At 39.5% G+C, this 23693-nt stretch overlaps 1 protein-coding gene across 2 annotated transcripts in view; it reads left to right on the top strand.

Annotated features, from left to right (window-relative positions):
* LOC126253050 (ubiquitin carboxyl-terminal hydrolase 5) overlaps positions 1–23693 on the top strand; it is a 160586-nt gene that overhangs the window by 100666 nt on the left and 36227 nt on the right. For both annotated transcript variants that reach the window (XR_007545889.1, XM_049954130.1), the window contains exons 10-11: positions 14988–15199; positions 18826–18948. Coding sequence is in view for 1 of the 2 variants with exons in the window: in XM_049954130.1 (XP_049810087.1) it covers positions 14988–15199; positions 18826–18948 (335 nt within the window). In the remaining variant the exon portion in view is untranslated. The remainder of the gene's footprint in view (positions 1–14987; positions 15200–18825; positions 18949–23693) is intronic.

Below are 23693 nucleotides of genomic sequence, written 5' to 3'. Positions count from 1 at the left end.
GTAAATCTCCAAAAAATTCTGCAGTCATCCAAACATTGCTGTTAAAGGTCAGTTTTACAGTAGCTTTTACATGTTCAAAAGATACCTTAGTTTACACTTTCCAGCTGTTAATGGTGGAAAGTTTTCATTTACAACAATATTATCACACTTCAGTGCCATCAGTTTTTCATTGCTCATTTTATCTTTGTTACATATTTTGTCTTTGACAAAAAGATTTATGAGGGAACTTGGCTCCACAGTATTACTATCTAGTTAATCTTAGAGCCAATAAAACATTTGATATGATCGGCCTTCAATCCTGTTCTACAGCATGATTTCTTGCACCTTTTCTCATGATACATTTCGGTGTGACGGAATGTTTTCACTACTTATTTATAGACCTATTTTGAAGATGGAAATTTCTGAATGATAACCTAAGAATACTTTTTGTTTCTAATACAGCACCTCCTTTAGCTTCAGTATTTGGAACTGTGTTACGCTACACTGCAAGAGCAAGGTGGCACCAAACCATATTTTTTGCAATGATAAGTTAAATGTTAACTTTCCAGCTTTACAAATAATAAATTATTTTATTAAATAGCATCATTTGTTCTTTTACTGACATGCAGATAATAAAGGTGTACATTTCGACATTTTGATGAACATCGTAATATGATGTTAACTACTTCTTCTTCTTCTTCTTCCTGTTTTTTTAAATAGCTAGTTTGCTTTTGCAATTCATGAGTATTTCTTTAATTTATGTGAAACAAGTGCTTCAGAAATAATTCCTATTTTTTTAAAGTACTGAGCATATTATGGTGAGTTCATTAGCAATTTTAATTTGTGAGCTTTTGCAACATCTCAGTAACTGCAATTAATGTAAACATGTGGAAACTGATTGTAATGCTTCGTCCTACAGATACTGGAAAAATGTGAAAGAGATTTTACTATCAGTATGTGTAGCACAGAATTACAATCAGTTTTCTAGTATTTACGTTTAAACTGAAGTTTCCAAAATGGTACAGCAAGAAGTATGTTTAACTTAAAATAATTGAATGAAAAATACTTGAGATTCTAATTGTCTCCAGGGACACATCACATGCAAAATATATTAAATGAAATCATAACTGGCATTAGCAAATATTTTACTATCAGAAGTGAAATCATTTTTCCTATCTGCAAATATAGACTACCATTTTATAATGGGAACAATGACGAGAATGTGTTGTCATCCCATGCTTCGATTTCAAGGCAACACCTGTGGCATCAGATGACATGATCTATGTCACACAGCACATCCAGATTTGAACAGCAACTTCCATGTAAATTGTTGGATTCTGATAATTTAAAATATTATTATTGATCTCACTTGGTTGTTTTTGTCACTTTGTATCTATGTTCTACAAATGTGTGCCTTTTATTTCCCAACTGAAGGGCAGGGATGTTCTAAAGTAAACAAAAATTCCTAATGATTATCAACTTGTTTAATTTGGTCCGATGACTTAACCCGCCACAACAGAAACAAATACCAAGCGAGCTTTAAGGAAAAGTCAGATTTGCGAAAACTAGTTTTGAAAACTTTACCAAGCACGGTGGCGCAGTGGTTAGCACACTAAACTCGCATTTGGGAGGACGAGAGTTCAATCCTGCGTCCGGCCATCCTGATTTGGGTTTTCTGTGATTTCCCTAAGTCACTCCAGGCAAATACCGGGATGGTTCCTGTGAAAGGATATGGCAGACTTCCTTCCCCATCCTTCCCTACTCCAATGAGACCGATGACCTCGCTGTTCGGTCTCCTCCCGAAACAACCCAAACCAACCTCTAAAACTTTTTTATGGCAGTTGCACCTGGCAGTTAGAAAATTTATTAAATGCCTGAAGTTTTTAAATTGTGATATTATTAATATTGGGTCTTACTGTAATATAAAGGAAAATATACACCATTTTAAATTGTACTCACCAGTGAATAAAATAATATATCAGGAAAGCAAATTTGAAACACAGCAAACAGATAAAGACAAGGTCCATAACTAGACCTTAATGCATTAGAAAATCTAGCTGTTAAACTACCAAACGGAAGTTAATCAAATTTCAGAACTTAACGCTGAAAAATTAGTTTGAAACAAATCATCCAAACCTCAGTCAGCCATTATGCTATCCAGTCTCCAGAATTAATTTTTAACCACTTCAAGAAAATTTACACTAATCTTTTCTCTGTTCCATAGCCCATAAATATGTTAAACCCCAATTTTAAAAAAAAATGATCAGAATAAAATTAGTGTTAGCCTTACTTCCAACTGTAATAAACCATTCACTCCTTATAAAACAGCAGTAAGCAAACTACTACTATTAATAAGTTGGAATATTTATGTTTGTTCCACTTTCTATCTAATGATGTACTCCACAGTTTTTACTTAACCCAGTGCTCATTGTCTCAAAGAATTTCCACTTTGTGTTATTAGATCCAGCTTCTCCTTATTATTTTGAATTACAGCAAACTACTGATGGTATAGGCAGCCAATGGATAATGTTATACCTAACCAAAAGATTACAGGAAGTTGTACTTCACTAATTCCTGGGGACATAATTCTGATTGGAGAGAATTCACATATGGGGTTCCCCAAGGCTCAATCATAGGTCCACTATTGTTTCTCATATACGTAAATGATCTTCCGTCTAATACACAACAAGCAAAAGTAGTTAATTTTGCAGTTGACACTAGTATTTTAATCAGTCCAAGCATACATACAGAAACAGAAGAAATGATAAAGTTCTTAAAAGCATCACAGAATGGTTTTCTGCAGATGGTCTCTCCTTCAATTTTAGAAAGTCACAACATATTCAGTCTTGCACATCTAGAAATACTAAATCAGTGAAGTGTAACACATGGTGAGGAAATAATAAGTAAGGTGGAAACTTCAAATTTCATAAATATCCACATTGATGAGAATTTAAATTGGAAAAGCTTGTTTTGGAACTCCTAAAACAAATTAGTTCAGCCGCAGTCTAATAAATACAGTCATAACACACTCCGGTGTGAAAGTTGTTACCTTTTCACAGCTGGAGTGACAGCACTCCAACTGGTGAGATAGCAGGCAATCACATGCAGCATAAGGATTATGTTCATTTTTTAATTATTTTCTACTCTATTAACAAAATAGTTATAATTGCACATTCCATGTGTTAGTAAATTACCAAGACACAGGAATTATTGTGAAATACATGCAAAACCAACCGAATCTCGCTGATTCAATAATATAAGCTACAAATTATTCATGAAGAAATACTTTCAGATATGTGTGTATTTGCAGCTTACTCCACTGAAAGCAAGAGAATATAAACATGTATTTCATGCATGTCAAGCCTATATTTCTGTTGTCTGTTGTTATCATCATAGGCACTTTTGTTGACTTGACATTTTTTATGGAGTTGAGTGATTCCCCCATTCTTAAATTTTACACAGCTTTCTAATACACAAATAATCTTGTAAATGTAAGTAATTTTGTTTCAAAAGTGAATATGTCCAAGATTCTTGCCATAAGAGGCTCAAATTTAGCAACACTTGTGAATTTTTCTTTTTTTTTCTGTGTTGGGATTTATCATCACATCTGTGTTGTTTTCTCTGAAGCTACAGCTGTGGTGGCTTATTTTGTACATTAATTAATGTAGATATTACATTCCATATAAGTTTCCTGTGTTCCAAATTCACTAATTTGGCTGAAAGTGTAGCAGAAGAAATTCCACTTTGTTGGGTAAATATATAACTTCTATCTGCAGAAAGTCAGATTGTCTGATGTTTACTAGCAAATTTTTGTCATTAAAGGAAAATGACGGTATTCAGTAAATATCTGAACATTACAAGTGAATCATAAATAAACAGTCCTGTAATGTACCATTTTGTACCTTGTAGGGTCCTTAGGAAACTAAAGAATGACAAATGTAGTGTCATTTTGTAGTTCCTGTCAATCTTTATGGCACTGCATAGACTCCTTACTTTAAAAACTATGTTACAAGTCAGTATAAATTTTAGTATTCGCACTCATCTAATATCATATTCAGAAGTGGTATTTTGCCGATTTCCTTAAGAGTTTGAGCCTGATGTGCATCTGCACCGAAGAGATCATTGGCTGTCTTCATGTTAATTGTATAAATGTGGTGTATGTTCGCCACACTGCAAGTGTGTGGGTAAGTTGAGAATTTGTGTGTGACAGGAGACATGCTAGGGTAGTGCATGCAGTTGCAATGACCACTGTGTCCAGTTGGCTTAGTGGTCAGAGCAGTTACCTAATAAGCAGGAGACCTGGGTTCAGATCCCAGTCCAGCAATAATTTCCATCTTTCCTCGTTGGTTTACATCAATGTGCACTTGCATACAATGTCTATAATTCATTTGTGTCTTCACTGAAGTTTTGTGTACCTCATGGGACTAGCAGTCCTGGAAAAAAGTGTGTTGCGAGTCACGCTTGAGTAACTCAGTTGGTAGGCTCCAAATTTTACATTGTTTCAATTAAATCTTTACTATCAGTCCCAGAGAAATGGGGAATGATTCACCCTCTGAGTATTTGTATACTGAAAAACATGTATGTCAATACTGCTCTTGTATTCATCAAGATAGTGAGGAATTCCGAATTCAAAAAAGTCAGGTAAAGCATTTCTGTACCCCCAAAGACAGTCTTCCAGCAAATTTCCATAGCCTCAAACTGGGAATGTGTGTTACAGAACATACTCAACCATCTTCATTTTGGTGATGATATTATGCTACTTGCACATAGTGCAGGTAAACTTCCAGCACCGAATGGAAGAACATAATCTCTTTGATGATATTTTCACAAACATCATGTCACTGTTCCAATCTGTTACTTTATTCATCAACATCTGAGTGTGTTAAAATATAAACCGTCAATAGCCAGATCTGAAAATGTGCAAAATTAACAGTTTTTATAGACCATATGGCAGAAGTACAGTTGTTTCACACTGAAAAATGTGATAGTTCGTTGTGTATTTCACAATTAATTTGTTGTGTATTTCACAATTATATATGTTCAGTGACTCGCACTGTAGGAGAAGTGAATTAAAATCAAACTCATTTAGCATGTAAGACCATGTGCCAATTCGCGAACTGAAGTTTTGACTTTTGGCAGAGAAGAAATGGTCCGTTAATGCAGAAACCATTCAGACAATGATCATTTTGTTCTAGATTTGCTGACTTTATCCTCTCTAATGTTTTGTAAGTGTCATGTATCTTCTCACCAAAAGTGAAGCACCTTCATCAATAGTGTTACATGTTTATTTTAAAATGAGTTTTTCTATTGTGGTTGATTTAGGGGAGTAAAGAAAATGACACCAAATAGTGAAAGCATTGAGTCATTGACAGCCTGGGTATGCAAGATAAATGCAGGAGGGATAGACTGATGCATAGGATAGGGATGCAACACATGGACACCAGAATTGGTGCATTTATGCAGTGCACGATGACAAAGGTGTGGAAGAATGGATTGAGAGGTGGTGACAGAACAAAGGAAGGGAAGACTTTTGGGAAGAGGGTATGGGTGGGGTGCAGGAGGTTAGTGGAGATTGGGGCCAGGAGAAATGGAGGAACGAAGATACATTGCAAGGATAACCCACATGTACCAGTTCAGAAAAGCTGGTGCTGGGTACAATTCAGATGGTGGGCATTGTGAAACAGCAATTGAAATTGAGCATTTTACACTCAGCAGTGTATTCTACTGCTGAGAGATCAACTCTGCTCTTGACCACAGATGGGTGGTGGCCATTCATTCTGATGGACAGTTGATTGGTGCTTACACCCACATAAAATGTTGTGCAGAAGTTACAGCAGAGCTAGTATATGATGCAGTTGCTTGCACAGGTGGCCACGTCTCTGATGGGTCTGGATAAGCCTATGACAGGATTAGAGTAGGATGTGCAGGGTAGGTGAATCGGTCAGGTCTTACAACTGGGTCTTCTACAGGAATATGTTCCCTGTGTGCAAGTGATTGGGATTTGTATGTTATGTGAGTTTCAGAATACAATTTCAAAGAAATGAGGCAAGGATAATGGGTTGGATAGCCCTCATTTTCAGGCACAGTCAAATATAGTCATAGCTCTGGCGAAGGACATGGTTCAGTTGCTCCAATCCTGGATGCTGGGTGATGGGGAGGGTGCTCTTTTGACACTGATTCGTGGGTATGGTGGGAATATGAGTGTGTGAGGATATGTTATGAAAAATCTGTATTCTGATTAGGCATGAGGGATAGTGCCTTTCTGTGAAGACCTTCGTGCAACCTACAGCATATTGCACAAGAGAATTCTAGTCTCTGCAGATACACAGTCCACGGTGGCTAGGCAGTGTTTTTTCTTTGAGAGACAAGAGCTGTACAAATGCTGGTACAGTTCATGGTTAGTGGCTTGGTGTGAATGGAGCTGTAAGAGATGAAGATCATTGTCCAGGAAGAAGTCACATTGGGCTGAGCAGGATCAGACGAAGCAAATAAGAAAGAATGAGTTGTCAACCAGAGTTGTGGGGAAGACCTACAATGATTAAAGAAACATGTTATAAATGTGCTATGGAAGCAGATATAGCTTCACTGCAAATTTAAACATAGTCAAAGCATCATCGACAAACAATAACTAATTGAAACAGAAGTTAGCATTAGAAGGGCCGTGTGTGAAACATTTAATGAATTCAGAAGTAAAACTCTGTCTATTGACTGACAGAAAATCGTAAGAAGTTTCTGTCTCACATTCAATCAGTAAATGGATTGAAACTATCTGTTCACGCACACTGGGACCATAATAGCATTGAAACAGGGAATGACAAAAATGGCAAAATACTGTACTATGAATGTGTCTTTCTCCAAAACAGTTTCACAGAGGAAAATTGCAGTGCAATTCCTCCTTTAAATCGTCTCTCAAACAACAAAAGGCGAGACATCAAAATAAGTGACCAAAGGGTAGAAAAGCAAATGAAATCTCTCAATAGAGGAAAAGCTACTAGACCTGACGGAAAACCAGTTTGATTCTACACAGAGTATGCAAACGAACTTGTACCTCTTCTAACAACAGTGTATCATCAGTCTCTGGAAGCTCAAAAGAGTTCCAAACGATAGTAAAAAAGCATAGGTTATTCCCGTTTTCAAGAAGGATTGTTGAACCGATGCACAAAACTATGTGCCTGTATCTGTTATGCAGGCCTGTTGTAAAAGTTTGACATGTTTTGTGCTCGTGTATTATGACTTTTCTGGAGATCAAAAATCTCATCTGTAGGAATCGACAGCCATTCAATACAGTCCCACACTGCTGCCTAATGAACAAAATATGAGTGTACAGAATATCAGACGAACTGTGTGGCTGGATTGAAGAGTTTCTAATGAACGGGACACAATGTGCGAAATGCAGTAACATGTGCAGAGGATCAACCTCAGTGCAGGGAGTGGCAATTGACCCTCAACATAAACGAATGTAACATATTGTGAATACATAAAGACTCTTTATCAAGGATTACATGATTTCAGAACAATTATTGGAAGTAATTGTTTCCACAAAATATCGAGGAGTATGAGTCTGGAGCAGTTTGAAGTGGACAGACCACATAAAGTTAAACGTGGGTAAGCTGAATGCCAGTCTGTGACTCATTGGAAGAATCCTCATGGAGTGTAGCTCATCAACAAGGGAAATTGACCAATTCTTGAATATTGCTCATCAGTCTTGGATCCATATCAGATAGGATTGATAAGAGGAAATAGAGAAGATCCATTAGAGGTCCATTTAGTAAGCAAAACAAGTCATGGAGATACACAGCGAGCTACAGTGGTGGAAACTGCAAGTTGGGCATTCTGCATCACAGTGTGTTTTACTGTTAAAGTTTCGAGAGCATACATTCCTGGAAAAGTCAGTCAATAAACTGATTCCCCCTAAATATATCTTGCAAAAACGCCATGTAGATAAAATTAGAGATTGGAACACACAGAGGCTTACCAGGAATTGTTTTTCCCACAAACCTTATGTGACTGGAAGAGGGAAAGGGGGAAGTGACACCGGTACACAAAGTACCCTTCACCACACACCCTAAGGTGGCGTACAGAGTACAGTTCAGATGCAGATGTAGAGGCTGTGAAGGAATGTAGATAAATGTGGCCCTGTGTATCATAAAGGTATCTGCAAGGCAAAGTGTTTATGTGTGATGATGTAATTGATTAGATGTATAAGGAAATAAGTAGTGGGTTTGGAGTTAGAAAAACATGGGGAGAGGTAGTATACAGTAGTCTCCAGGCTGTGAGCATGGGGGATGTTGGTGCAAAGGGAAGTGGCATCAACAGTGATGAGTGGGGGATCCAGGTAGTCAGCTGTCATCCCTTCCTCTTCAACGATCACTCCCATACAGTCTCACCAACTGTGGATAGTGATGAAAATTCTCTTGCCCAATATGCCAAATGCCTCTCAAAGACTTTCAGACAGACAACATCCACCAGACCTAGTCCTCAAACAGATTCCCTGTGCCATATCCTCACACACCACTCATCCTCCAATCACGTAAAACCTCGCCAGCCACAAGCTGCAAAGGAGCACCCTCCTTATCACCTGATATCATTGCGGACTGGACCAATTGAACCATGTCGTGCACCAGGACTTTGGTTGTCATTGTGCCCGGAAATGAGGGACATCCTAAGCTCCCCCCCTCCCCTCCCCCCCTCCCCCCAAGTGGTATTCTATTATGCACCCAGCCTACACATCCTGGTCTATCCTTATGCCACTACTACCTCTACCCCTTGCCACAGGTGTCGTATCCATGTGGAAAACACCTGTGCAAGACCAGCCTGATTCCTCCATTCAGCACATGCTATTCCAGTCCTGTCACAGGCTTACCTATCCCATCAGAGGCAGGGCCACCTGTGAAAGCAACCATTCCACATACCAACTCTGTTGACATTTCTGCACAGCATTTAATCTGTGCACGGCCACCAATCACCTGTACACCAGTATGAATGGCTACCACCTAACTGACCAAGAACAGAGTTGAGCAATAAGTGGCAGAACATGATACTTTGCACAACATGTTCAATTTCAGTGGCTGCTTCGCAACCAATGCTATTTGGATCCTCCTTCCCGACAGAGGCAGAATTCCAAATGTACCCCTCTCATCAGGGCGTCATTGCAGTCCATAGGGTGATGAAAAAGGTAGGTGCATCCCTAGTGCCCACATGCACTCTTTTTCTGTCGTTTGACAAAGTAGTGCTTCTGTCTGAGATCAAAGCAGGCTATGAAGTTATCACAGACTGACTGTACATTCCATACTCAAATGTCCTATGGACACCCGGCCAAGTGTGTAACCTGTGGTAGGGGTACTCAAAAGGGTGATTGTCCGCCTCCTCCTCACTGCATCAAGTGCAGTGGTGACCATACAGCCTCCTTCCAAGATTGTCCCATGCATCTTTATGAGCGAGCCATACAGCAGATGTGGCTGAAGGAAAAAGTACCTTACCCTGTTGCTCGCAAGTTGTTGGCTAATCAGAAACACTGCATTTTACCATCTGGCATTTAACAGTACTGTTCTTGCTACATCTTGTTCCACTAAGAACATGGCCACACAGACATGTGATCTCAAATTCAGCTCTGTTATTGTAAGGTCATCCTGTGTCACGGTAATATCCCAGTCTCCTCCTCCTCCTCCAGCTGTGCAACAAGTCACCAAACTTTCGCCTCACATGCTACACCACCGGCTGGCCTGAAATTACAGAAGGAATAATCCTGTGATGACTTCTTATGTCCATCCAGCCAACAACCATTTGAATTGTCATCTGCTATCCTCGTCAACAGTGTCGCCAAGTGATATCCTCACCCGGCTGACCTCCATGTTGCCAGTGCGCACTGCCAACCATTGTTCTTCCTTGGACTCCGCAGACTGACAGAGGGAGAATGCCGATGCCTCTGTAGATCTTGTGGAGCAGGATCCTCCACCAGAAAAAGTTTGTCTCCGAAGACTGGCACTCGGCAGCTGCTTAGGTGACACGCTTCATTTCTTTCCTCCTCCCTTTTCCTTGTCATGACTCCAGTGGAACATTTTCTGCCAGAAATTCAATAAATAGGAATTACAGTTGCTCTTGGAGTCACAGTGTCCACTTGTTCTCTGCCTCCAGGAAATAAAATTGCGTCCTCGTGATCGCTTTGAGCTTTCACATTTCTTTCTTTCCGGTCCACTTTGACTTTCCCCCTGAAGGTGGCATTCCATCTCATGCGGGAGTCACGGTGCTCATCAGGGATGACATTCGTAGTCAAAACATCTCCGTGACTACCCAGCTTCAAGCTGGTGTAGTCCATATTTTCTTTCCTCACTTCACCTTTTCCCTATGTACCATTTGCAATCCTCTGTCATTCGGTGTCATCAGGGCAGACTTCCTCCAGCTTATTGGGCAACTCCCTCACCCCTTCCTGCTGCTCAGTGACTTTAATGCACACCATCCCCTTTGGGGTTCTCCGAGACCTGTCTGAGAGGATCCCTCTTGGCTGGCCTTCTCAATCAGCTTAACCTTATCTGCCTGAACACAGGAGCACCCACATTCTTTTCAGACTCCACGCACACCTATTCCTATTTGGACCCCTCCTTCTGCATTGCTCAGCTTACCTATCATCTCAAGTGGTCCATTCTCTCCGACACGTACTTCAGCAACCATTCCCCGTGTGCTATCCGTTTGCTGAGTCTTACCCTGCCTATGTGCACACCTAAATGGCAGCTTTCTAAGACTAACTGAAAGGCGACCTTCGATGAATATTACTTCCCTAGTTGTGATTTCCAGGTAGACTACCTTACTAATGTTATCCGTACCACTGCAGAATGTTCCATTCCTTGCACTTCATCTTTACCTCACCATGCCCCAGTCTCCTGATGGACTGAGCAATGCCACAACAAATTTTTACTTATCAGCCTACGATAGCAAACTCTATTTGTTACAAACAGTTGTGTGCACAGACATTGCGTTCTTCGGGATAGCAAAAAGAACTAGTTCTTCTAATAGTTCCACTCCCTCTTCTGCCATGTGAGCTAACCTCTGGCATCTCTCTGAGGTCAAGGTCCATTCCCCAATTTCCGGCCTGACCATAGCGGATGATGTCATAGTGGACCCTATTGCTATCTCCAACACCTTGGGCTGCTATTTTGCTGAGATTTCCAGCTCTGCCCACTCTCACTGTGCCTCCCTCCATCAAAAACAAATGGAAGAGGCTCAGGTGATATCCTTCTCTTCTCAGAATCGTAATTGCTGCAGTGCTGCTTTTGTTATTAGGGAGGTAGATCATGCTCTCACTACATCCCATTCCTCCACCCCAGGGTGAGACGATGTTCACATTCAGATGTAGCAGGACATTTCTCTTGCAGGCAAGCACTTTCTCCTTCATACATACAGTCGCATGTTGGGCAGAGGGCACCTTTCCCAGACACTGGCTTGGAGCCACTGTCACACCCACACCTTAGCTTGGTAAGGACAAACACCTTCCTTGTAGCTACCTCCACATGTATCCCAACAGCTTTGTGTGCAAGGTGGTGCAATGTGTGACTCATGCCTGGCTGGCATTGTGGTTAGAGCCTCGCAATTTACTAACCTCTTAACAATGTGGATTTAGAGTGCACTGTTCTGCAGTTGACTATCTCGTCACTTTGTCAACCCATGTGACAAATAGTTTTCTGTGGAAATACCAGCCTGTGGCTAAGTTCTTCGATTTGGAGAAAGGCTAGAGGACTGGTATCCTCTGTACTCTCTACACGTGGGGCTTCAGAGGCCGCATGGCCCCTTTCCTTCAGGAATTTTTAAAAGACCAAGATTTCAAGGTACGCATGGGTTCTGCCATTTCGGACACCTTTATCCAGGAAAACGGCATGCCTCAGGGTTCAGTCCTGAGCGTTGTCCTCTTTGCTATCGCCATTAACATTATTATGGCCTGTCTCCCACCAGGCATCTCCAGCTCCATTTTTGTTGACAATTTTGCAGTCTATTGCAGTTCTCCATGGTCTTGTTTTCTTGAGCGGTGTCTTCAGTATTGTCTCAGTCGTATTTACTCGTGGACCATCAACAATGGCTTTTGCTTTTCCATTGACAAAACCATTTGTATGAATTTTTGGTGGTGCAATTGGTTTCTTCCACCATCTTTTCATCTTGGGCCTGCTGCTCCTCCGTATATTGAAACTACGAAATTTCCAAGCCTCATACTCAATAGGAAACTTCCTTGGTACTCCCACATGTCTTACCTGGCTGCCTGCTGTACCCAGTCCCTCAATGTCCTGCATGTCCTCAGCCGTACATCCTGGGGAGAAGATGGGACCGCCCTCCTCCATTTGTACTGGTCCCTTGTCCTTTTCAAACTAGACTACAGGTACTTCGTTTATGCATCTGCACGTCCGTCCATCGTATGCCGCCTCAATACAATCCACCATTCATTGCATCCGTTTGGCCACTAGAGCATTTTACACTAGCAGGTTTGAGAATCTGTATGCAGAAACTGCCAAACTACTGCTGTGATTTTCTACTCAGTACCTAAAGACACTACTCCAGACTCACTCTATCACTGCAAGTTTCTTAACCTTCACATGGAACTTTGTGATAGTGCTTTTTGTACACTGATGGCTCCCGGACAAACCGTGGTCTCAGGTGTGCCTTCATTGTTGGCACCGACGCTTTTCGGTATTGGCTTCTGGAACACTGCTCAGTATTTACAGCAGAGCTCTTTGCCCTGTATCAGGCCGTGCAGTACATCTGGCGACACAGACTTTTAAATTGTGTCATTTGCTCATACTCTCTGTGCTCTTCAGAGCCTCTTGTGTGCTGTACACCGTCCATCCCTTAGTGATGCAAGTCCAGGAAAGCTTTCATTTGCTCATTCTTCATGGAGCCCTGTGACATTTATGTGGGTCTGTGGTCACACTGGTCTGATGGGCAACAAGTCCACTGACGCTGCTGCCAAGGCTACAGTCCTTGAACTTTGGCCCACTAGTTCTTCCATTCCCTCAGATGATCTCTGTGTTGCCCCCCGTCAGCAGGGGATTTCTATTTCACATCACTGCTGGTCTTCCCTTCATGGGAACAAGCTCTGGGGAATTAGACCCCTCTCAGCAGCTTGGCCAACTTCCTCTCGGCCCTCTTGCCGTGAGATTATTTTGGGTAGGTTGCATATTCGGCACTGTCTTTTTAGCCATTGCCATTTGTTAAGTGGTCATCCCCCACCACTTTGTGCTCATTGTCCTCAAGTGTTGACTATTCGCCATTTCCTGATGGAATGTCCTTTTTTAGCAAACAATGTGCAAGCTGTTGACTGTGTTTTACTTTTTATCCACCATAGCAATATGGTAAAGGACATTTAATCTTTAGTTTAGGACCTCCGTTGTCTCTATGGAGTATTGTATGGACCTTTCTTCAAGGCCATGGCTGTAGTTGTGTTTCCTTCTGTCAATTCATTTTAACCCCTTTTTTGTCTTCACATTCTGTGGTTCTGACATGGGTGCGTATGATCCTAGTAGTTTTTACGCCCTAAAATAAAACAAACAAACAATTGCAATATGAATATGTACATATATGTGTCTTTATGGCAGTGGCATCTTCTCTGTGGATGCACTCAATCATCTGAACCCAGGCGGGACTCGTGAGCAAATAGAGAATAATGGCTGGAGAACACTACATGTGTAGGCTGCAGCATGTGGGAATTTGGGGTGGATGGGAGGCATTTTCAAGTGGCTGAAGCAATTAAGGCAGCCATTCTAGATAAGCAGAGCATTTGTATTAGAACCCCAGTCCGGCATAAATTTTCACATGTCACTCTTGCACTTAATGCATTGCACATATGCAGCTGAGATCAGAAAATTTCTGTTTCATTGCATATATACGGTTGCTGAAATGTACAAATGACGTCAGCTCTTTTGGGCATGTGTGAAAGAACATACACCATACACATGTATGTCATTTTCACTTCTTTAAATTCTCTTCCCATTCCACCAACCTAGTTTCAAATCCTAGAGCTCTGCATTTTGCCCCTAAATAGCAGTAGAGGCAGTTGCTGTTCTAAGATCCATGTTGTGGCTGAGCTGAAGTTAGAGTGCACTCAGTCCACTATTCCCAGTGTTTGTTCATCTGATCCACAATACCGATATCCTAGGAAATGGCTCGTGGTAATCAGTTACTCCACTCCTCCTATCACTTGCACTTGCTTAATGGTGCTTGTTAAATAGAAATTTGGAACTACCTGAAAGAATTGGTTTATGCAGCATCTTCATAATAAAATAGCTATGGAACCGTTAGACACCATCCGAGGAAGGGTGCATCAGTTCATGGCCCTATGGTGCATGTGTCCTTAGAAGCAAGTAGAAGACAATTTGATAATTTACTAATAAGTTTTAGACTTTAGTATTATATAAAAATGTTCTTTCATTGATAACTCAAAAACAAAATATTTATGAACAATTGTTTTTATAGGTCCTTTCATTTACATTAACGTGAGAAACCTGCCCTCAAAGTACGTTAAAGGAGTGTTGATAGTCTTATACTTTTGCTACTTTGAAAAAGAAGAAAAAGTGTGAAGTAGAAAGACTTCAAAATGTAACACATGCCTCTCTGTAATGCAATATAATAACAAGTAATTTGTCTATTTGTTGCTTACTGATATTTCATAAGATTTATTATTTTAGAAGATGTATGATACAATAATATATGTATGCACATATTTCTAGAAATCGGTGGTGCAGTGCTTGCATCAAATATGCTAACATTGTCAGTGTTGCATATTTAATGTTATGAGAGCATAGTCTTTAACAGCCAGAGTCAATTTCAGTCAAATTATTTTGGGTGTGGGACCTTGTCATATGTGGTTAAATTAATGACGTTTCAGGTGCTACTGAAGGCAGCATTCATTATCCTGATGAAGCTGCCTGCAGTAACAACTGATATACTGGTAATTTTATCACACGTCCAAAAGAATTTATTGAAGTATTTCATATTATTTATAAAAAAAAAATGTGGTAATATGTTTGCAGAGGAACAGCCGTCACCAAAAAAATCCAGCTGAATGTTTTAAGTTCTCTGTAGAAGATCGTTTCCAGTGTACAAAATCAAAAAAGGTGAAGTATACATATAGAGCAGAATACAGCCTTCCTCTGGGAATTCCACTTGATGCAGCCATAAACAAAGAGGAAGTCACAGCATATGAGGCACATCGAGCGGAAATGGAAGCCAAAGGCCAACGTGTGTAAGTTGTCTTTATTTTGTTAATGTTGTGGGAATAGAAATTTCAAGGCTTCAAATTACTTGAACAATATGGAGAAAGTTTGATTTCTTTGTGTATGTTGACAAGTCTTCAGACAATTATGTTGAAGGGAATGAAGATTCTCGTAAGGTGTCACAAGGTGATCTTGAAGATAATGACGATCCAAAGTTGAAGAGTACGGTTTTTAATGACAGCTGCAGTATTACAACAATGCTATATAACAGACCATGAGTGTTCTTCAGTTTTATCATCTTCTTATTTTGTTTGATGATACCAATCATAGCTATAAGTTTTACTTGCTTATTTTGCTAAGTTTAAGGGGACAAATATGTTATTTGTTAGATTCTCCTCAGCTAATGTGAATCAGCACTACTACTTACACTGTTCTAACTTATCACAATTCTCTTACTCATTAACATGCACATTCTTTTTTAGATTAATCAGATGATGTTCACAATGATCAAAGATGGTTAATGAAGTGAATAAAACAAATTTGTGATTAAAGACTATTCTGATTTCCACTCATTCTCTTATGAACATTTAATGAAAATTATGCAGGTATATGCAGAATTATGAAGGAGAGAAATAAATTATGTGGTCTCATCCAGAGAGAAAAATCTACAGTCATTGCACGGATGAAGGCGAAATTAAAGGAATATACTGATGATGTGAATGGCAATGCTTGGACTCTGTAGATGGTCTGTATGGCATTACAGTGAATGCACATTAGACACTAGCTTTACACACAAGGTTAAGAATGAAGGGGGTAGAGGAGAAACCTGTGAACATGACACAGTTAAATGGCAGTGCAGTCACCCTGCATATGACTATGTTAATATTTTACATTTCTCAGCAATATGGATCACAAACGAAACACTTTTTCTGTACTATTTAATTATTTTTGGCACATTGAAGACAACTTGATTTTTATCTGTTACAAATTTTCAGCATACAGACTGAAGTCGACAGTTTCAAAGATTTTCGCATGTAAGTTGCCATGCAATCGTGGCTTATTTAGTTACCTATTTGGAAAAAGGTCGGTCTCTCACATTGTGGAAATGTGGAAACTCTGCCTGAGGAAAACAATGTAGGCATCCTGGACAGTTTTAACATAAAAGGATTTGTCTTTAAAATGGGAATTACCTTGCAGATCAGTCAGTTACATATGCACTTGCACTGGGGTGCTTTCATCCGAAACAGTAAATGGTCTAAAAGACACCTTGAAAAAAGATGTAAGACTGGCAGTGTCATCCAAACAGTTCAGAAACTTTCAATTCTTTCAAGGCCACAATGAGTTCTTCAAACCTAATGTTTTCTTTAACACAATTGTGCTTAGGGAGCTGGACTGTGTTTGTCAGTGTGCCCCTTCTACAACATGATTTTTCTGTTAAATGCATCCCAATCAAATCAGAAAGAAGTTATTTCTTTTCTTTCAACGTCATAGACTGCACAGTGTGCAATCAAGTCCACTTAAAATTGTGTGATCTGCAATTTGTGTTGGATGTTCTAATTTTCGTTCCTGCATTCCTTTTTACTTCATAAATTCAACAATAGCAAGTTTTAAATCGCAAAATCATTCCAGATGTGCCCCACGACTTAACCAGTGTACTTTGCAGTTTTGTTCTTTATTCAGTTCCACTGAAAACTGTTGCAACTGACAGTGGGATAATGTGTGAGACTTTAAAAATTGTACTGTTTGTACCAACAATTTTGTCACTTACTGTGTGCCTGCAAATGTAGCACAAAGTGCTTCTTGATCTACAGAACAATGAATCCCATCTGCCGATTGTTGTAATTTTGTGCTCATTCATTGTCAACGAAATCGTGAAATTCTTTCTGCTTGGTACTGTAATGTCATTTCGTAGAATGTTGTTGTACCCATTGCTGTGTGACTGCGCAATATATGCTTTGAGAATTCTTATCCCTACCCTCCACCATTCCATTGATTTTTAAAGGCATGTTATGATAGATCGCCGAATACCTCTTTCTGTGCAAACAGCCACTGGACCTGTGAACATCCTTCATACGACAACCAAATAGCGAAGGATAAACAGCACTGACACCGCGATTCTGCTGAACTGAAGAAGAGAGCCATGCTGACTGAAAAATGTAACATCACAATACTAAATGAAAATGTTATGCTGTAGCTGGTACTTCTGAGAAGGACTGAGCAAAGTCAAGATGGTCCAAACCTTGAAAACATCATTGACAACTTCATTATTAAAGTGTTGGATGATTTAATTCAGTTAGTTCATTTCCTCTTATTGTGGACAGATAAAAATATTAATGTGGCACAAAGAACTAGGTCTTCTTCCCTAGGTTTACATAAAAGTCTTTAACGCATGACATTAATAATAATGTCCTACCCTACATAGATTTTATCTTTATGGGAAGTGATAAGTTAAATACATTTTAGATATAACAGACAGAAGGCATGGAAGACAGTGGTTCAGAGAACCTTGCTGTGAACAGAGTAAGAATCATACACTCAAAACAAAAACTTTAAGCCCATGGATTCTATTTGTCTTGGTAAAAGAGTACTTCGTTGTTTCAAACATAATATTGAGTTAGTTACTATTATAGACCTGACAGGACTGGATGAGTGGGCACAATTCTTGCTGTTAGATGTGCTTCAGCAAAGTTGTTTTGGGATTACAGACAGCTTGGTGAATGGTTCTTTTGGAAAAATTCTGGGTGTGTTTGAAATCTGATGTCAGCACCTTGTCATTGTTGGTAACTTTGACTGAAAGAAATTGCATGTTTTTTTCCTGATTCTGGACAGCAGCAGTAAGCAGTCTTGCCTCAGCCACCAAATAATACAAACAGTCATAGCTTATCACACAGTGAGCATAGAACAAAATATGGCCAATGCTGCTCCCCTGGATCAGCTAGAAGTCTCATGACTCATGGTTCTGGTAGCTGAAGTATTAGCAAGGTTTTCTTACCACCACCCTAGTGGACACCTGCAACGGTGCAACCAAAGAAGAAATTGCAGGGATGAAATAGGTAAAATTGTGTTTAGTGATGAACACCAATTTTGCTTTGGTGCCAGTTGTCAGTGCCACACTAGCATATTATCGCAACAAAGGAGCAATTGCGTAAGAGGCCAAAAAATTACAAAAAAAATCTATATCTGTTGTTCATTGTATATCTCTGTTGTCCATTGAATGAACATGAAGCACTGCAGTTACATCCATATCATCCAGCATATTTTGCTGACAGTCTTTCCATTTCTTTCTAGTGTCTTTACTTTGCTAGGTTCCTTATCCATGCTCAAAATTAATTTCTCAAGACTGGTATCAATGTGTCATGTCCTGCAGTAAGATCTTAAGCTGATTTACATAGGAACAAAGAAAATAAGTAATATATGTTACAACAGTATCATTATTGTAGTAACTCAATAATGGGAACATTGATAGTCCCATTTCTATTTTATTAATACTCTATCTTTTAAACTTCCTGCACATAATTTTTGTATTTCATTATCTTTGCAAATGAAGTGAGTAAGGGGAAAGAAATCAAAAGTCTTACTTATGGAAACCATATCTCAATTAAAACTGTATTACTAGTCATTTGGCTTAAGAATTTAAAATATAAATTGCTTCCAGGGACCCAGGTCAAATTGTGCGGCCAAAAATAAAATTATTCTCCTGCTTGGAAGCGTTTACTCAACCAGAAATCATAACTGGTTTCTACAGTACAGCTGTTAGTGAGAAGACCACAGCTCGGAAGTAAGTATACAAGGAATCCCTTGTTCTTTCAATTTAGTCACCTTTTGGTTATAAAAACCTGTATGGTAATATAACCCTTATCCTTAAACTGCAAGGTTGAAACATTTTTTGTGTAGAAATCTTCAGTAAATAGGCACATTTATGAACTGTTTTTTGTAATCTTCTTGCTTAATTACAAAAAGGATTTTATGTTATTGGATTATAAATTACTGCCTTTTTTCTTCAATGCATTCACAGCTTTATAAAGTCCTTTGCTGTATATGGATGTGGAAACTAAAAAAAAAAAAAAAAAAAAAAAAAAAAGTTATTACACAAAATTACTAAGTTTTTGGAGGATTGTATTATTAAAAATCTATGAAAGATTACTTTTAATATGTGTTTGTAACTGCTGCTTCCTTACAGAAACACTACTGAAATAACAAACCACCTTCTTGGACCTACTGTGAAATAGAGATACCTTATACGTAGTAAATCAGGTTCAAGACTTGAAACTCTTTTAGAAGTGTGTAAATGCAAGATTTAATGGTACAGAGAATCTGTTGCCAGAGGACAGTTGTGATGAAATGCACAACATTGCAGGAGAAACCATTTAGAATACCTTTGGGATACTGCACTTTAGGTGAACCTGTGTAGTATTGGGTACCTTGGGTGTACGTCAGATAAATATTGGCAGCAAGAGCTTTCAGCTGGTTAGCTAGGCTAACTTGATAGAGTAAAGAGGGTTTGTGGGGGGGGGGGGGGGGGGGGGCGGCTTGAATATGATAAATACTACTACTTATTTTTGGTATAAAAGGAAAATGTTCAATAACTTTTGAGACTCACATTTAATTTATTGCTGTAATCCATACTAGCTTAATTGAGGATTCTATCTAACTGAATAGGAGTAGAGAATTGTAGGGTTTTATGCAGGAACAAGAATGCCTTTTTGTGGTAAGTGTCCAATGAAATGTGAGAGTTGAGGTTTAGAACAGCAAAGACAGGAGTATCGATGCATTCAGAAATGTGGCTGCTGACCAAGCAATTTGTTTGTATCCTGAATATGGTACTTTCAAAGTTGTAATGTTTGAAGTGTGATAAAAATAAGAAACTGTAGGCTAGCATTAAACACACATTGTATTCATTCATACTCAAATTATTATCAGCAGTAAGCAACAACAAAATTTTTGAAGTTTTTGTACATCAAGAGACACTACTGTGCGTAAAAGCACTTTCACGTGTCCTGGTAAAAATGTTAACTTCACAGAAAGTTGTCAATAATAAAATCTATCTCTGGAATGTACAGTGCCATAAATAATCTCTGATGGAACTATCAGAGTTTCGTAAATTCTCATCTCAAACTGTTTTTAAAGATGCATGGGAATTTCCACTCAACCCATGTAAAATGACTTTCTGTATACTTTTGCAAAATAAATAATCACTTTATGCTTCTCAAATGAACAGTTGGACAAAAATAACCTTTACTTTTTGCTGACTTTATTATATTGTAGCGAATGCACAACAGACCTTGACAGTAAGATAAGCAAGCTAACTGCTACATAACCTCATTATGAGTCAGTCAATTAACACAACAATATTCATTTATTTTTCAATTACTGTTATGTTTGTGAGTAATTCAATTGAGGGTAGAGAGCGGCAACAGACATCGGCGGTATCTTCTTCTCTGCGCTGGCCATTGGTTAGTTTGTGGCATTGAATCCTGATGCATCTAACACTAAATGTTACAACACATCAGCCTTCTGAAATTTTTTTTTGCAGAGGTCTCTCGTGGGCATGATAGTAGTTTCTCTGCTTGTGTACAACATTCAAGGGAAATCGAAAGTACCTCAAGTGCTCAAGAAGTACTGGGTGATCAAACACCCCTACAATATTTACATTATTGATGTGTGTTATCACGTAATTTACAGCATCTGTTGTTGACTTCCAACTTCTGAACACACATTGTTCAGAGTTCATTCCATGAAGAAGTCTTTTTCTCCTGTAGTCTACCACGCTCCTCCAGCATTTTTCATTAAAGTACAAAGAAGGGAATTTAGAGCCACGGGATCCTTCCCTTCTCCTTTTTTGAAATAAATCACATTTGCTAATATCTGGTATTCTTCAATGCAATAAAAATGCTTTATAGAATTGGCACATCTACATCGATACTCTGCAAGCCACCTGACGATGTGTGGTGGAGGGTACCTTGAGTACCTCTATTGGTTCTCCCTTCTATTCCAGTCTCGTATTGTTCGTGGAAAGAAAGATTGCCAGTATGCGTCTGTGTGGGCTGTAATCTCTCTGATTTTATCTTCATGGTCTCTTCGCGAGATATACGTAGGAGGGAGCAATATACTGCTTGACTTCTCGGTGAAGGTATGTTCTCGAAACGTCAACAAAAGTCCATACCGAGCTACTGAGCGTCTCTCTTGCAGAGTCTTCCACTGGAGTTTATCTATCATGTCCATAACGCTTTCGCAATTACTAAATGATCCTGTAACGAAGTGCGCTGCTCTCCGTTGGATCTTTTCTGTCTCTTCTATCAACCCTATCTGGTACGGATCTCACACCAGTGAGCAGTATTCAAGCAGTGGGCGAACAAGTGCACTGTAACCTACTTCCTTATTTTCGGATTGCATTTCCTTAGGATTCTTCCAATGAATCTCAATCTGGCATCTGCTTTACCGACGATCAACTTTACGTGTTCATACCATTTTAAATCACTCCTAATGCCTACTCCCAGATAATTTACGGAATTAACTGCTTCCAGTTGCTGACGTGCTATGTTGTAGCTAAATGATAAAGGATCTTTCTTTCTATGCATCCGCAGCACATTACACTTGTCTACATTGAGATTCAATTGCCATTCCCTGCACCATGCGTCAATTCATTGCAGATCCTCCTGCATTTCAGTACAATTTCCATTGTCACAACCTCTCAATATACCACAGCATCATCCGCTAAAAGCCTCGGTGAACTTCCGATGTTATCCACAAGGTCATTTATGTATATTGTGAATAGCAACAGTCCTACTACACTCCCCTGCGGCACACCTGAAATCACTCTTACTTTGGAAGACTTCTCTCCATTGAGAATGACTTGCTGTGTTCTGTTATCTAGGAACTCTTCAATCCAATCACACAATTGGTCTGATAGTCCATATGCTCTTACTTTGTGGGGAACTGTATCGAATGCCTTGCGGAAGTCAAGAAACACGGCATCTACCTGGGAACCCGTGTCTATGGCCCTCTGAGTCTCGTGGACGAATAGTGCGAGCTGGGTTTCACACGATCGTCTTTTTCGAAACCCATGAGGTTTCCTACAGAATAGATTTCTAGTCTCCAGAAAAGTCATTATACTCTAACATAACATAACATAACATGTTCCAAAATTCTACAACTGATTGACATTAGAGATATAGGTCTATAGTTGTGCACATCTGTTCGACGTCCCTTCTTGAAAACGGGGATGACCTGTACCCTTTTCCAATCCTTTGGAATGCTATGCTCTTCTAGAGACCTACGGTACAGCTCTGCAAGGAGGAGGGCAAGTTCCTTCGCGTACTCTGTGTAAAATCGAACTGGTGTCCCATCAGGTCCAGCGATTTTAATTGTTTCTCTATCCCTCTGTCGTCTATTTCCATATCTACCATTTTATCATCTGTGCGACAATCTAGAGAAGGAACTACAGTGCAGTCTTTCTCTGTGAATCAGCTTTGGAAAAAGACATTTAGTATTTCGGCCTTTAGTCTATCATCCTCTGTTTCAGTACCATTTTGGTCACAGAGTGTCTGGAAATTTTGTTTTGATCCACCTACCGCTTTGACATAAGACCAAAATTTCTTAGGATTTTCTGCCAAGTCAGTACATAGAACTTTACTTTCGAATTCATTGAACGCCTCTCGCATAGCCCTCCTCACACTACATTTCACTTCACGTAATTTTTGTTTGTCTGCAAGGCTTTGGCTATGTTTATGTTTGCTGTGAAGTTCCCTTTGCTTCCGCAACAGTTTTCTAACTCGGTTGTTGTACCACGGTGGCTCTTTTACATCTCTTACGATCTTGCTTGGCACATACTCATCTAATGCGTATTGTATGATGGTTTTGAACTTTGTCCACTGATCCTCAACACTATCTGTACTTGAGACAAAACTTTTGTGTTGAGCCATCAAGTACTCTGAAATCTGCTTTTTGTCACTTTTGCTAAACAGAAAAATCTTGCTACCTTTTTTAACATTTCTATTTATGGCTGAAATCATCGATGCAGTAACCGCTTTATAATAGCTGATTCCCTGTTCTGCGTTAACTGTTTCAAATAGTTTGGGTCTGTTTGTCACCAGAAGGTTTAATATGTTATCGCCACGAGTCGGTCCTCTGTTTAAATGCTCAAGGTAGTTTTCAGATAATGCACTTAAAAACATTTCACTGGATTCTTTGTCCCTGCCACCCGTTATAAAAGTTTGAGTCTCCCAGTCTATATCCGGCAAATTAAAATCTCCACCCAGAACTATAACATGGTCGGGAAATCTACTCGAAATATTTTTCAAATTTTCCTTCATGTGCTCTGCCACAACAGCTGGTGAGCAGGGGGTCTATAGAGACATCCAGTTACCATGTTAGAGACTGCTTTAACCGTGACTTTCACCCAAATTTTCACATTTCGGATCTTCGTCAATTTCCTTCGATACTATTGTACTTTTTATCGCTATAAACACACCTCCCCCTTCACTGTCCTGTCTGTCTCTGCGGTATACATTCTAATCTGAGTTT

The sequence above is a fragment of the Schistocerca nitens genome, chromosome 4 (genome assembly GCF_023898315.1).
Source record: "Schistocerca nitens isolate TAMUIC-IGC-003100 chromosome 4, iqSchNite1.1, whole genome shotgun sequence".
In the NCBI taxonomy this organism is placed as follows: domain Eukaryota; kingdom Metazoa; phylum Arthropoda; class Insecta; order Orthoptera; family Acrididae; genus Schistocerca; species Schistocerca nitens.
The sequence above is the reverse complement of the archived record's forward strand: the minus strand, read 5'-3'. Positions and strand labels throughout refer to the sequence as shown.